The sequence below is a fragment of the Mus caroli genome, unplaced genomic scaffold (assembly GCF_978045245.1).
Source record: "Mus caroli unplaced genomic scaffold, Mus_caroli_1 scaffold_2, whole genome shotgun sequence".
Lineage (NCBI taxonomy): Eukaryota > Metazoa > Chordata > Mammalia > Rodentia > Muridae > Mus > Mus caroli.
The window spans coordinates 34,003,791-34,019,684 of NW_028227257.1; the positions used below are offsets into that span (position 1 = coordinate 34,003,791).

The window sequence follows — 15,894 nt, forward strand, 5'->3', positions numbered from 1 at the left end:
TTAAAAAGGTTTTATATAAAAAAATCAAAACAAGACGAGGCACCACACCCTAAACAATGATCCCTCCATAATTATGATTAAAAGAAGACAAACTTCCAGAAAACATTCATAGTCAACAATGTTTTACTATACATCTCAGATTTATACATTTCATATATGCTTTTAAAGCTTCAATTAACAGATCAATACAAAATAAAATATATATATATTTATATATGTGCAGCAGTGGTTCTCAGGCACGGGATTTAGGAGGAGGATGGAGGGAGTCTTTTCTTGGCATGTTCTGTCAACCATGATAGTGGAACGTGTCCTTCTGACTTAGCTGCCTTGATTGAATTTTACTATGGCAAACAGTTCGAACATGTATGCTATTGCTCATTGGAAGGATGAGATTTGAAGTTTATAGCCTGCATTTTTTGAAGTCTTTAAGACTTAAATGCTTACTTTCCTCCTAATAGAGCTCCAAGATCATCCTATGAAAGTAGTATGTCCACAAACTGTCTGGAACACCTGCCTAAGAACCACTGCCTATGGTTATTCAATGTCCTCAGGCCTCACAGGATGAGGTAATGGTATGATGGATTTCTTCTCAGTGTCCCTGGAAAGTGCTTTCCTCATATCTGTTAAGAAGCAAAGATTAATGTAAGCAACCAATAGCAAACTTTTTAAAATTAAACTGAGTTATGTTCCCATCAGATTTTGTGCCCTTCCCTGCAATCCTAAGTGGTATGTATGTATTTACAAGACTCCAATTGCTAACCAAATCTCATCTAGAAGCTAATATAAATGTTCTTTCCTAGTAAAAGAAACATCTATACCATGAAATGATAATTTATAGAAATTAATCACTGGCTGGTTAGTTCACGTTAACTATTCCTAAATTCATAAATGTAATTCTTTGAATTTATTAAAATGAGTATTTAGGCTTATGGGGGAAATAACTTATTTTGACTTTCTCTTGGAGTACCTGGCACAGCAGGAAACTTACCATAGGCATCTTCGTCAGGCTCCCCATTGCTGGCTGAGTAGTACTCTATGACTGTCCTGTAGACACTGTAACCCAGCTGCTTGTACATGTTGACGGCAACTTGATTGGATACTCTTACGAAGAGATCAACAAAAAATCCACCTTTTCTTTAAAAAAAAAAGAAAAGAAAAAAGGAAAAAAAGGAAATGTTAAAACTATAAGAACTTTAGGCAATCTGGTATGCATCTTTAGAAATCCTAGTGCCATGCATAGATCACATGCTTGTTATCCTAGGACTTGGTACTGAAGGGGGAGAACTGTGGATTCTAGGCTGGCCTGAGCTACAAACATAATGGGCTCAAGGCCAGTGTTGGCTTTTGACTATTTGGTGTCAAGTATCAACCTTGCAGTAGAAATCTTTTATAACCATTTTACAATTTAGAGTAACCATTTCATAATACAGAAAGAGGACCCAACTATAGCTGCTGTAGGATGCTGGTGACTACCTCCTCTTTTTGAAGGCCTTCACATCCTGATTTTGTGTCTAGGCTATTATCTCCTTGTTTACTGTCTATTAAGATTTAATTTCTGTTTGTGAGCTTTATATAATAAGCATAATCAGTTTGGGGATTGCTTTGTGAGTGACCCCAGTCAGTACTGAGCCTCGAGCCATTCTCTTCACTTTGTTTAGCCTTTCATTGTATGAATATACAACTTGCTCATGGTCCTCTGGAAATATTTCTAGTTCTATTGTAAAGGATGTTACTATGGATACTTTGTTGAGCAACCTTGCTACAGTATCTAATTAGGGATCCCACTGCTGTGTCATGGGTATATGCACAGTTAGCTTGATTAAATTCAAACCTGTTTATTCCAAGTCCAATCCTGGTGTGAGACACCATATTGTGATGTGACGTTAATATAATTTCTAATTACTAATGAGAGGTTTGTGTCTACTGACTCATTTAGAAGTCTCCTTCTGAACGGCTCTTAATGACCTTTCAGTTTTTTTCCCCAGTGTCTACCATGTGTGTGCTGGATATTCTGCAGTGTTTGAGTTTTCCATAAGCATCCATCCATCCTGTTACTTCAGGTTGGTTATCTCTGGGTGAGCAAAGCTACTCTACTTTTACTAAGTGGAGCAATGAGCCTCCCCTGTATGGTTAGCACTGTCTACAGCCTGCTTAAAAAGGTATGTACACTGAGGTCATGGGAGATTTCCATATTATACTCTGTTGCTTTTCCATGTCCATGTTTTAAATAAATCTGGAGTCTGTGTGTAGTAAAGTAGCAACCAGGGGAACATTTTGCCCATCCACTTGTCCCACCATCTTTACTGAAAACTCTACCTTCCCACTCTGATATCCAGTGCGGCCTCAGGCCCGCCAAGACCTTAAACACATTCCTCATGTTCTCATCTGCTGCTCGCTCTCTAACACCAACAGTCTGTGCTGCACACTGGACCTTCATTTTTGTTGCTGGTTCTTCTTCCCTTGTATTCTATATTAACAACACCCTCAAAACCCCTGAGTAGGATTCTCGATATGATTATATTTGCTCTGAGGTCAGTTACAAAACTTCCAGTATTTCCCTTTTCCATCTGTTGGTCACTTTAATGTCTCCCCATAAAGTTTTATAAAGGTTAAGAATACTCGAGAGGCTTTGCTTAGACTTTTCTGAAGCATATAATGCTTTTGAGGCCAATATCAATACTTTTTTCTACCTTTATCTTCACCTAGTTCTAGGAACTTGTGCATTCTTGTTTTCTATCTGACAGCAGTCTGCTGCCTCCCAATCCTCTTCCCTTGTTTCTTACATGCCTTTGCTGTGTGTGTAAATTTCCAGGAGAGAGAGAGGCTGAATACGTATCTTTGATTGCCGTGAAACACTCTACAGGGCTTTGCTGCTTCCCTCGCTTCTGTTCTCTAGACTGCTACAAAATACACTGCACCTAATGAATAATAGTTGTTCTTCACTCAAACATTCTGGCTCCTGGTGTATCATAATTCTTATATAAATAATAGTTTATTTTTGAAACTTGTGCCCTCTAGTAACTGCTGTAGAAAATTAAATTCTTGCTTTAGTGTGTACATCTGAATAAGACATGAATATAATGTATATCTATGTACACACACAAAACAATGAAACCTCAGAAACTGGGGGGGGGGGGGAAGAGAGGTTAGTAATTATGTAAATAAACAGAATGCTAATTATGCTTGTTAGAACCCATTTCCTGTCTGTCACACTATGATTTTGAGACAGGGTTTCTCTGCATAGTCCTGGCTGTCCTGCAACTGGCTCTGTAGAACAAGCTGCCCCCAAACTCAAAAATCTGCCTGCCTCTGCCTCCTGGAGTGCTAGGATTAAAGGTGTGTTCCACAGCCAGGTTTCAAGGAGAAGTTTAAAAACCTTACAAGGACTTTTTTTGTTAAAACTACTTCCTTACAAGATGCAGTGGTGGTACACACACCTTTGATCTCAGCACTCAGGATGTAGAGGCAGCCAGATCTCTTGAGTTTGAGGCCAGCCTGGACTACAGCGTGAGTTCCAGGACAGCCAAGGCTACACAGAGAAACCCTGTCTCAAAAAAACCAACCAAACAAAAGCAAGATATCCTTTGTAGCTATAGTTGACCTGGCATTTACTATGTAGACCAGTCTGGCTTCCAACTCAAGAGATCTGTCTCCTCTGCCTCTCTGCCGGATGGGATTAAAGGCACCCACCACCATGCTTACTTAAGAAAAATATCAAAACTCTTGATGACTTTCTTACACTTGCTATGATTAACTAGTATTTACATGCACAATGGAAATGGGTTATGTTCCATTTGTTTCAGGGCTTAAAAAGCATTTGTCCAGTGCTCACAGTGTAGTAGTAAAGAGCACATTTTATTCCTAGTTTTCTAGAGATGGCTAGGAGCTGTCAGAATAGAAACAAACTTAAAACTGAACTACTTTGGGCATAGAAACATCTGCCACAGTGTTAAGAACACCAATGATCTTCCTTGAAAGGTTGATCTTTGAGTCCAACTAGTTAGTTAGCTCAGCTGTCTATGGCTAGACACAAACACTGAATGAATTTTCATCAATAGCAAAAGAGCAGCAATGGATGGATTTGGCGGAATTGTAGGCACAAGTCTAAAGTCAGGACAGTTCTTCACACTCATAAGAAGAAATAAAGCCCTTCAGATATTCATCAGTCAACGAAGAAACAGAGTTCATAAAGCATGTGTATTTGAAACAGGTTCTCACCTTTCTGAAATTTCCTCTAGTAACTCCATAAGTTTAGCAGCCAAGCCAAGACGGCGGAATTCAGGGGCGACAGAGAGAGCTGTGACATGTCCATGCCATTCTTCCCTAGCTACTGAGCCTTCTGCTTTGCCCATAACTGCCAACAGAAAATCACAGCAGTAATTTAAATATTAGTTTGCACAGAAATTCAGTTAGTCTGCCATTCATTTCTCTTAAAATAAAAATGTACCAAAGTTGTAAAGTATTATCATCAAGCTAATGAGTAACACTTTGAAACTCCACTTTCAAATGATACTCTATACCTACCTCTAAAGTCAGACTTAAACAGTTTTAAATGATAAACTAAACCAAGAACAAAGACTAGGATACTTTTTGTTCAAATAAGATACATTTGAAATAGAGTTAGTTTTTTTTTTTTCCAAATAGCTACATTTAAATACATTTACAATGTATGTATGACTGCAGCAATTCATAGCTCAAGATTTTGTTAGCAATCGGTTACGTGGATATGCTTTAGCCACTGCCTTATATACAAAGTAACCATACAGAAATCTAACAAGGAACCATCCACAAAGATTACAATCATTTCTGTTAGGTTCACTGCTGTATCTCTTGGCCTAGTGCAAGGCTGGACACAGAAGAGATGTGGTAAACTGTTAGTAATTGATCTGAAAGTAAAATTCCATCTTTCATGATTTACATCACATTCTAGAGTAAAGCAGACTGAAACCTGTATTAAAATCTTTACTCACCCAAAAAAGTACTAGTGGTACTGTACTTACTATAACCCATTAGTTCTCCGCCAGGTGCTTCAGCAACGATGAAATACTCTGGCCAGTGCGCAAGGTACTGTAAGTAAAAAGGAATCCCATACTAGAGCTGTTAAGGAATGAGACATAATAAAGAGCAAAAGCAGGTATAATGGTACATGCCTTTAATCCCAGCACTTTCATTTCTCATATGTGTTTTTGTTGAGAACGTAAAGGAGAAACATTTGTATCTCCTGATTTACACTGGATTCTGGTGCATCCCTCTGCCTCCTGAGCTTGAGGCCAGCCTGGTCTATACAGTGAGTCCTAGAACAGCCAGGGCTATGTAGAGAAACAAAACAAAAACTACCATCAGGCTAGGAGGGTGGCATGGTGGATCAAGTGCTGTCAGCTGAGGACTAGAGCTCAGATACCCAGTCTTCACATAAATGCTGGACGGGCTTGGCTGCCTGCTTGTAATCCCAGCACTTGGGAGAAGCTGTGGAAAGTGGAAAGTGATTAGGAAAGGCAGTTGAGTCACCCTCTAGCCTCTAGATCTTCCCTTCACGACCACATGTAAAAACACTTGACATTTTATCCTCCTCCACTTAGTACACTAACTTTTCTAATACCATGAAATGGAATATTTATATCAGCACTAGTTTTTAATAAAATTTCAATGTTTTTAATAAGTTGTCTGGCCATCTCTCTAGATGTAGAATGCATATGGTGCCATCTAGTAGAAAGCAGAATCTCCTACAGTCTGCCTCCATACTGATCAGATTGTACCTATGATTATGTGTGCCATTCATCATCTAAGATTACTTCCTGTTCATGGTCCATCTACCCTGCCACTAGAAATTTAGATGCTCTCTCAAATTTATTCTATCAACTGCTGGGCACATAGGACATTTGTATCTCCTGATTTACAATGGAAAATTCAATGGCCAGTTACTACTTGGACTACAGCTATGCAACTATTCAATTTGCTAAGGAATCAATTATGTTCAGAGGGAACGCCGGCCTGCCGGCCTGCCTGCCTGGCCTATAACCCAGCTCTCCAGCAGGAAGAAGCATCTGTAGTTCAAACCAGACAAGGACACAAAGTGAGGCTCTCTTGCTTAGAAAGAAAGAATAAATGAATGGTTTCTCTTCTCTTCTCACTGAGGTGTCCTTACTGCTATGATTCACTGCCATGTTTGTTTCACCTTATGTCAGCTTTCTGGTGCAATTACATAAAAAGACACTATTAGGGGGCTGGCGAGATGCTCTTCCAAAGGTCCTGAATTCAAATCCCAGCAACCACACGGTGGCTTACAACCACCCATAATGAGATCTGACAAACCAGAAGAGGGTGGGACCGGAGTGAGCAGAGGTCCTAAAATTTAATTCACAACAACCACATGAAGGCTCACAACCATCTGTACAGCTACAGTGTACTCACATACATTAAATAAATAAATAAATCTTTTTTAAAAAAATTAAAAAGACACTATTATTACACTTTCTACGAAAAAGTTCCCAGGAAACCCTCTCATCACTGTTAGCTTTGAAATTCTTCTTAAGAGCAAGCAGCCACTTCTTCCAGAACTTAGTGCCAGCTGGTCTTCCTGCCGTCCAGCAACTGACACTACTACTGTGAGCTCCCCTCCCCTCAATATCTCCACTCCCTACATATACACTAGGCCTTATATAGTCAAAGTGTTGGTTAATTTGTAATCTACTATTTTACCAAAGGTAAAATCTCTGTGATATGAAATTCTTCAAAATCCTACATATTCCTGTAAGTGCTTTGAGGGCTTTTTGGTTTTTCTGTTCCATGGTTTCTGGTGTGGCCTCCTAATGCTTGTACTTGTTGTGTTCTCTACATGAGGACACAACTTAAAATATCTCATCCCTCTGCCAGGGGACATCTAGGTCATTACTAATTTCTTAAAAATGTCTAGATCCTTCTATATCCTTGATGAAGACAGCTTAATTTATTTATCATTTCCTTATTGGTAAATGTGAATGACATTCCAATTTTTTAAATATAATTCTCTTAAAATAACTTTTATAGCCGGGCGTGGTGGCGCACGCCTTTAATCCCAGCACTTGGGAGGCAGAGGCAGGCGGATTTCTGAGTTCGAGGCCAGCCTGGTCTACAAAGTGAGTTCCAGGACAGCCAAGGCTACACAGAGAAACCCTGTCTCGAAAAACCAAAAAAAAAAAAAAAAATAAATAACTTTTATGATGTCACTTTTTTTGTAAAGGGACAATAAGATGTGGTATTGGGGACCAATAGTCTGTCATATCTACCCAAACTCAGAACCACAGACAGTATGTAAATTAACCAACATGGCTGTATCCTGGCTATAAAAAAAAAAAAAAAAACTCCTAAGAAATGAGTGGTAAGCCAGATTTGGTCCATGCTTCCATGCTTTGCCAATCCCCAGAGTAAACTGCCTGTTGTTTTTTATTTTCAGCCTTCAGGAAATAGCATTACTTCTAAAATGCTTTTCAGAAAGATGTTGCCAGATGACTGTGGCACCAGCAGCTTCTAAAAAGGCACCTTACTTAACCGCAGCAGCACGGGGTTGTATCTTTTCAAAATTCTGGAGAATCTGATGTATTAAACTGGGTTCTCATATTTTAGTTTGCATGTCTTTTGACTGCTGAAACTGAACTAGCTCTTCATTAGCGTCTGTCCTCTAGTAAGCTACCTGTAATCCCCAGTAGTCTGTAGAAGGTGGTTTAGAAATCTCATTTGTGTTTAAGCCACTGATCTACTATTGTAGTACAATCAGGAATACCCTAACTTGACACATTTTTGCTCCTTTTCTGCTGAGTTGATAGAAACTGTTTACTAAAATCTGTTATTCCCTTCAGCAACAAGTCAGGAGGCAGCTCCTGGACAGTGAGAGAGAAGGGCTGTGTGGTGCTTCCCAAAGCAACTACCTCTCCTATTTTGACTGCATGCCCAGAAACACATATGAAGATGTGTTCTGGAAGCCATGTATGCCAAAAAGACCCAGGCTCTATTGAGCAGGGCTGCTGGAGACACCATGGAGCCACTTACCCTCTCTAGGTCTGGTTCACAGCAGGGGAGACAGGTCCCACCTACCTGTGCTGTTGCTGCTGTCTGTACAGCCAGGGTTACTGTGGGAAGGTGAGCAGCAGAGCTGCAGTGGAACTGTGTCATGTAGTCTTTACCTTAACAGCTTGTGGGCAAGCCTGAGGCCACTCCCTCTCAGTTTTGTGATTGTTTTCAATGTCGATTGTGCTGTTCAAAACCTATTCCTTAAAACATTTTTCAAAACTCATCCTTTTCTTCTGTTTCTCCAATTTTCTTCTCCATAAATAATCCTGTTTTACTTTTTTTTTTCTCAGAAAGGATACAGTTTCTGTAAGTGGATCCAAGTTACTGAAAGAAATAAGAGATGGCAAGAGTAAGAATTCCTGAGCCCAACTTAAAAGATAGGGGCTGGGCATGGTGGTTCACACCTTTATCCCAGCATTCAGGAGGCAGAGGAAAGCCATCCCTGTCTACAATGGCAAGTTCCAGGGCAGCCAGGGCTACACAGAGAACCCCTGTCTCAAAAAACTGAACAAATAAAAAAAACACAGCATGTTTCTTCTACAACTCTGAAAGCCAAAGAAGATGGTTTAAATGACTCAGGGCCACATGTGCACCAATAAAGAGATCTATAGTTTTTCACTGAACTGCCTACCGCTTTATAGGCAGAATTATAGCTCACTCCATCAAACTCTTGCAGATATGAGGACCAGTTAGGTGTGTCTCATATGTACAGCCAGTCCAACTATCCCGCTCCCCATTTCATCATCCCTGCCCGGCTCTGGGCCTTCACCTACAATTTCCCCTTCTCAAAGTGGAGGGGAGTACTCCCCGACTCCACTTTTTCTCCTCCTTGTAGAAATCCTCCCAGAGCCCATGTACTTTCAACTGAAGTTTACTTAACCTCCACCCTGTTCCCTCCTGTCAACTAAGCTCTGGTGCTATGGGGAACTACCCAGCATGTCCCATCACACAAGCCCAAATTCAGCATTCTTTTCTTTTTTTTTGGTTTTTCAAGATAGGGTTTCTCTGAAACCCTGGCTGTCCTGGAACTCACTTTGTAGACCAGACTGGCCTCAAACTCAGAAATCCGCCTGCCTCTGCCTCCAAAGTTCTGGGATTAAAAGGGTGCGCCACCACGCCAGGCCAAATTCAGCATTCTTGAAAAGCATCTCCAACCATCTCTCCCCATCACTTTCCTAGTGAGTTTTTCCCAGGCTCAAAACCAGCTATTTTCAACTGTTTCCCTGTCTTGTCAATCTCTGAGACTGAAGGATGTCAGGCAGCCATACTACATTCCTCTAGTGTAGTAGTTCCCAACCCTTTAGGCTTCAAAACCTGTGGTGATGTAGTATGATGGAAATACCTTATATCCTAAAAGACTGGAACTTCTATTGGACCTCACAACCAGAGTTGCTAATGCACCCTGAAATCACTTAAGACCGGTAGCCTACTATGTTCTTAGCCAGTGTGCTTAACCTGCTTTTATGACAACATTGTAACAATCAGGACTTCCATGTAATCAACTTTTAGGACCTAATACATAGCTGTAACCTAAAGTTATATATTCTTCCATCCTCCTAACCCAGAACAATGCTTATTTATCACTTACAGAAAGCAGCAAATACAGAGGTTGAAAGCAATCTTCCAAGATGAATATCCTTCATAAACACTGAATACAGTGTCTGGATATTGGTTGGTAAACAGTGATGTGTGTGATGCTATTTGTTGTCTTGATCAGTTGGAGCTAGAGACTGACTCCCTTGTAAAACTGTTACAGATTTCTGTAAAGTATCCCTTCTTTTCCCCACGTGATGCTTTCTGCGCTGCTCAATGAACACAGAGCCAGAAACTGAACACAAACGCAGGGACAAATTTACAAGACAGCCTTTGAGCAGGCAGAAATGAAGACTCATGCACCAGTCAGAGGACAGAGAGGGCAGAGGGAGCATGAAGTAGAAAATTGAGTCCTGGACTTTCTTTTGCTAAAAATGACAGCAAGGGAAAGTGTTTTTCTTTCTTTCCTTAATGTGACACCAGTGCATTATTGGTAACTGTGAGTTTTCTGTTTAATCCAATCAAAAACCCACTTTACACTTAAACAAACCTACTATATTTGCTTACTGTGTGTTGGTTGGTTTTGGTCAACATAAACCTAGCCATCTGGGAAGAGGCAATCTTGATTGAGGAAGTGCCTCCATAAGACTGACCTATAGGCAATAGGAGGCATTTTCTTGATCAATGGACAGTTGATGTGGGCCACTGTGAGTGGTGCCAACCCTGGGCAGGTAGCCCATGGGTGTATAAGAAAGGAGACTGAGCAACTTAGGAGAAGAAACCATTAACAGCACTCCTCCATGTGTTCTGCTTCACTTCTTGCCTCCATGTTCCTGCCTTGGCTTCCCTCAGCAGACTGACCCGGGTATCTGGACCAGTGTTTTATAACAATAGAAGCCTTAAGAGTTACAGGCTATGTAAATATTATCAATTTTAAGTTACTCATTTAAAAATAATTACATGCTGGGCAATGATGGCACATGCCTTTAATCCCAGCACTTGGGAGGCAGAGGCAGGCAGATTTCTGAGTTTGAGGCCAGCCTGGTCTATAGAGTGAGTTCCAGGACAGCCAGGGCTATATAGAGAAACTGACTTGAAAAACCAAAAAAAGAAAAAAAAAAAAATTACATATTAAAATGAATAATTTTACCAAGAAATAGTAATGTTTAAAAAAAAAAACAACAACGGGCTGGAGAGATGGCTCAGCGGTTAAGAGCACCAACTGGTCTTCCAAAGGTCCTGAGTTCAAATCCCAGCAACCACATGGTGGCTCACAACCATCCGTAATGAGATCTGACGCCCTCTTCTGTTGTGTCTGACGACAGCTACAGTGTACCTACATATAATAAATAAATAAATCTTTAAGAAAACAAAAACCTAATGACAGAGGCATTGTAATTTTTCCATTGACTTCTCTAGTGTTCAAGATACTTACTATTCAGACTCCACAGCTGCAAAACATAGGTAGGCAAAACAACTGGTCTTACTGCTCTTCGCGCTGTGAGAACAGCTTTGGCCTCAGAGAGGTCAGGAACCGATCCTGAGGGCCTCTGGGTGCTGTGACCCTGCCCAGCCCTATAGAGACATGTTTGACTCACCTAACTATCTAACTCACTCTGCCCTTCCTCTATTTCCTTACATGAAAATGCAAAAATAAATAAGTGTAAGAAGAAACCAGCCAAAGGCCTCTAGCTGACTTTGCCCACCCAAAAACCCTGCACCCAGACACTGCTTGCTCTTCTGCCATTATAAGGCAAGCAGACCCCTCCCTCTTCTTACCAGAGGACACTTCTCTTACAATTCTTTCTCTCCTGTATTTGTACCTTCCACTTCTGCCTCTCCTGAAGGGGGTGTACAAATGCAGCCCATGCTTAGCCATTGCCACCTCATGATAGTGCCCTCCTTCTGCCTGGAGTCCTCTTGTTTGCTAGCTTCTGGATCCCACCCCGGTTTTCCTCCCACCTGGGTTTGGCCTTTCAGTTTCATTTACTCTAGCACCTAACCTGGTGACTCACTGTTTCCTAACATGGCCTACTAACATGAGAAAGTGGGTTTCTTCACTGGCATTAACAAGAGGAGGCGTCACCAAGCCAGATGCGCTGAGACCTGATGTTTAATAGGCGTTCATGTGCATTTTCCTTCTACCTTACCCATTTCCCTATGACTCTCTTCCTAGAGCTTCATATGCAGATGCTTTACCTGTTTCTTAAGTTCAGGCATTGTATCATCTGCACAGCATCTCCCATTACCATTCCAGGCTATTGCCTCAGTGGCTTACCTGCCTACTCTATTGCCTCTAATCAACCACCTTGTACTCAGTAGATCAGAATTCAGACTGAAGAATTTTTAGACACCACGTGCCTGTACCTTTACAGGACAACCCCCCCCCCCCAATTATTCCCCTAATACAACCGTATTGGAAGTATTTATAAAGCATGTACAACTATATAAGTATTCTATTGATTTACAGTACATGGAAGTGCTTGGGCTATTTGCATACCACTCCACTGTAATAAGGGGGTTGCACATCACTGAATCTTGGTGTATCGTAGAATCAATCTCCTGTGGATACCAAAAGACCTCAGACTTGTGATCCTCAAACCTCAGCCTGAGTGCCAGGATCAACCTTTTTCATTTATTGAATGGGTATGGATTTTATATGTCTGTGTGCTACATGCATTCCTGGTGCTTACTGAAGCCAGGAAAGGCCAGCAGCTTCTCTGGAACTGGTATTACAATCAAGTGTGAACCTCCATGTAGAGTGAACCCCTGTCCCTCTGGAAGAGCAGCCAGTGCTTTTAACAACTGAACCATCTCTCTCCAGCTCCATGGGACTAATTTTTGAACAACCACCAGGGCCAGTCTCCACCTACTCCACTTCAGGGTCCTGTGTGTGCAATCCCTTCCCTCACCCAGAAACTGAGGACATCAGCACATGACAGAATTTGTGAAGATTTAAGGGCCTATTATTACATGAGCGCCTGCCACAAGTATTAAAATGCAGAGAGGATTCGACACAAGCGGGACCTAACCAAAATCTCACAAGATCGGATCTGAACCAATTAACATAATTAAACCTGGCTTCACCTGAAGCAGAGGCCTACCCTGCTGCTTCACACTCCATTTTCCTGCAGCCTTCTCCAGAGTTTCCTCCTTGCCAAATTTCCTTCATCAAGGTTCATCCCGTCTTTGAAACGTCCATCATCCCAGGGTGTCTCCCCTTCTGTTACCAGAACCATCCGGGCCATACTTCTCACTAGGTTATATCAAGCAAATAACCGAGGTGATGTGTCTACAGGACTTCACGGTGAAATGCTTAGCTTTTTAAATGGTCATCATTTTCCAAACTAAATTTTTTTTTCTTTTAAAAAAGCGAGAAGGGGAGAACGGCAAATCACGGGTTTTTAAAACTTGGACTGAAAAGAAACCACACAGCACCGGGGATTCCTCAGTACATTGGATCCCCAACCAAAAAAAAAAAAAAATGTAGCTGGGTGTGGTGGGGCATGCCTTTAATCCCAGCACTAGTAAGACAGGAAGACATATCTGTGAGGTTTAGGCCAGCCTCGTCTACAGAGTTCCTGGAGCCCAGGGATACAAAGTGAACCCTGTCTTTTTTTTTTTTTTTTTTTTAAGAGAAAAAGAAAAAAACCCAAGGCAGTCTACTTTGGGCGCTCCGCTACTGTAACTACCAAGCACAAACCACAACTTGCTGAGAGGGCCCGGAGCATCGCAAGGTTACTTCACTGGGATACAATTTAACCAGGACCGCGCTCCTTCCCCGCCCTCCCTCCGCAGTGAGGCCGCCTCAGGGAGCGGGCGCGGGGTGTCCAGCCCGGCTCCGCATCACCCCGGGCGCACCGGGAGCGCCGCGCCTCGGCCAAGGTCACCGGCCAGCGCGCCCGCGCAGCGTCCACCCGGCCCACGGCCCCGCGAGGCTGACCCCGTCCCGCGCCGCGAAGACAGAGGCCGGCCGTGCCTCACTCACATGTTGTTGAAGCGGAACAGGTCGTCGCAGGTGAAGGCCCGGAGCGTGGTCATTGCGCCGCCGCCAGCCTCCAACCCGCTCGGCGCGACCCCGCGCCCGCACTACCGGAAGTACTCGCGCCCGCGGCCGCCATGGGGTGGGACAAAGAACTACTTCCGGACCAGAGGTTGCTGGGCAACAAGAGTAGCGTCGTAGCTCTCTCTGGCGGCGGAAATCAGCAATTGCCTTAAAGATCCGCGCCCTCAGACCCTTTCCAAAAAGTAGGCAGAGTAACAAGGAGGGAGAAGCTGGAGTCAGAGAGCCAAATCGTAAAAGCGAGCTTCAAAACTACAAAGATGCTTCACAGGGTGAGTTAGGAAGTGATCCCTAAAAGGATGGCTCAGGGCCTCTTCTCTCAACCACTGTCATGAACCAGGGATGTGATCTTAAATTTTCTAGCACATTAAAATTATTTAGAAGAAAGGAAAGAAAGAAGGAAGGAAAGGAGGGAGGGAGGGAGAGTGGGAGAGAGGGAGGGAAAGAGAAAGAGAGAGAGAAAGACAGGAGGAAAAAGAAAGGAAGGAAGGAAGGGAGAGAGAGAGAGGAAGGAAAAGAAAGGAAGGACATAGTGTGACCGTCTCAAATACATACATACATACATACATACATACATACATACATACATACAAGATGATGGAGTCATCAAAGTAATCCAAACATGTTTCCAAATAACCAAATGAAACATTATCTCATGTCTAAGCTTAAAGTTAACCATTAGGAATTACATTCTTTGATCTGGCCTGTTACATTTTAAGCACCAGCCGTCTCCATGGGCAGTGGCTGCCACAGCAGACAGCATAGACTCAGTGACTGAGGAGACTGTGTACTGTTGGGCTGAAAAGCTGCCTTCCCCTCTTCTCCTTACCAGCAGTTGGGGTGGTCCTGGAGAACATGCTGCTGAGCTCAAACCAATCCAACTCATCGAGATGCCTACATTACAGGAGACTCACATCCTCAACTCCTTTGGGACTCAGTTGCTCCACAGGTGTCTTGGGAATTCCTTGGCCAAACCTGAGGGCCAGGTGTGGCAGAGAAGAAAGCAAATGGTTGAAAGAGCAGGTAGTCCCAGTGGCTCCTCGCCAAGCTTTGTCTCTAAACCTGATGAAGTAAATTATACAATGAATAATTGTAAACGTGGGCATGACAGGCCGGAAAGTATATAACTGCTACTATGGTAGAAAGGTGGAGTTTGACACCATGAGTTCAGCTTCTACCCTCTATTCACTTACTTTCGCAAAATATGCCATGAAATGAACGGTAAAATATATTTTTAGGAAAGTTGAGGTTATGATGCTTATAGAAAATGGAAAAAATGGACAAAGTTAGAAAGAGTCTGAACTAACCAGTAAGAGAGATATGGTAGTCTACTCAAGGAAAATTTAAAATGCATGTGGTTAAAACAAAGACAAAATTAAGAGGTGGGGACGTGGGGGAATATGAATTTGATGGGTGTATATATGCTCATATTTCATTGTATGTGTGTATGAAATTCTCAAGAATAAAAATGTTTTAAGCCAGTGAATGTAAGTAAAGTTGCTTTTTTCATGAATAAGTGTATCATTATACAAAGAAAACTATAAGTAAAATACACACAGCATATTCAAACATGATCCCAGGACATAGAAAGATAAAGGAGAATCTTGTCTTCCAGGCCAGCCTGCGCTACATAGCAAGACCCTGTATCAAACAACAATAAAAAAACAGAGTAAATAAATGGCCAAAGTGCTCAGAGCCACTGGCCAGCATCCACGGGGCAGTGACCTCTTACTTCTCTACTGGACAGCACATGGGACACTCATATTCTTATGGGTCAAGAATCTTTCATCAGTATCCATTTTCTACGTCTCACAGATTTGTACAAACAAGTGGAAGATAATAAAAATGAAACTCAGAAGAGTTTACTACTTAGGGTATCTATCCAGTATTGCTTTTTGTTTTAATTGGCCATGTCAAAATATTTTGCAACTTTTTTTTTTTCTGACATGATCCAGTGTTGATTTGAATTAGCTGGTTGTAAAGTTTGGATGGTATTCATAATTTTCTTCTGGTTCTGGTTTATAACCATAAGGTGTCTAAGTATTTAAAATATAATAATAAAATTTTATCTTAGTTTAGTCTTTTCAACAAAAAAAAAAAAAACTGAGTTTAATACAGAGGCAGCACTTGACCCATGCTAGATACTGTGGGCTACTAATTTGCAACCCATGAGAGATGGGCATAGTGGCTGAAACATGTATCCAGCTCTTGGAAGATTAAGGCAGAAGGACTGCAAGCTGAAGGGCAGAGGG

At 41.9% G+C, this 15,894-nt stretch overlaps 1 protein-coding gene across 6 annotated transcripts; it reads right to left on the reverse strand.

Annotated features, from left to right (window-relative positions):
• Positions 1-105: 105 nt before the first annotated feature.
• Positions 106-13,693, reverse strand: Naa20 (N-alpha-acetyltransferase 20, NatB catalytic subunit). 6 transcript variants are annotated; one of them, XM_021181943.3, is made up of 6 exons: positions 13,568-13,693; positions 8,346-8,370; positions 5,001-5,091; positions 4,219-4,354; positions 989-1,134; positions 106-620 (listed from the first exon to the last, which is right to left on the reverse strand). In XM_021181943.3, the coding sequence occupies exons 1-6, from the start codon at positions 13,618-13,620 to the stop codon at positions 535-537; spliced, it is 537 nt and encodes a 178-aa protein (XP_021037602.1). In that variant the 5' UTR covers positions 13,621-13,693; the 3' UTR covers positions 106-534. The 6 variants fall into 6 exon arrangements, with proteins under 6 accessions (XP_021037602.1, XP_021037594.1, XP_085689723.1 ...); XM_021181935.3 differs by having other exon boundaries at positions 4,971-5,091; XM_085833597.1 differs by lacking the exon at positions 13,568-13,693 and adding an exon at positions 12,684-12,800.
• Positions 13,694-15,894: the final 2,201 nt, after the last annotated feature.

Bases quoted from the DNA above. Each gene is read 5' to 3' on its own strand.
- Naa20 (XM_021181935.3), bottom strand. From the start codon at position 13,620: ATGACCACGCTCCGGGCCTTCACCTGCGACGACCTGTTCCGCTTCAAC. The intron at 4,355-4,970 runs GTGAGTAAAGAT...TTCTGTTGGCAG, and splicing joins TACCACTAGTACTTTTTTGG to TTATGGGCAAAGCAGAAGGC. The intron at 1,135-4,218 runs GTGAGAACCTGT...TTTTTTTTAAAG, and splicing joins CTAGAGGAAATTTCAGAAAG to AAAAGGTGGATTTTTTGTTG.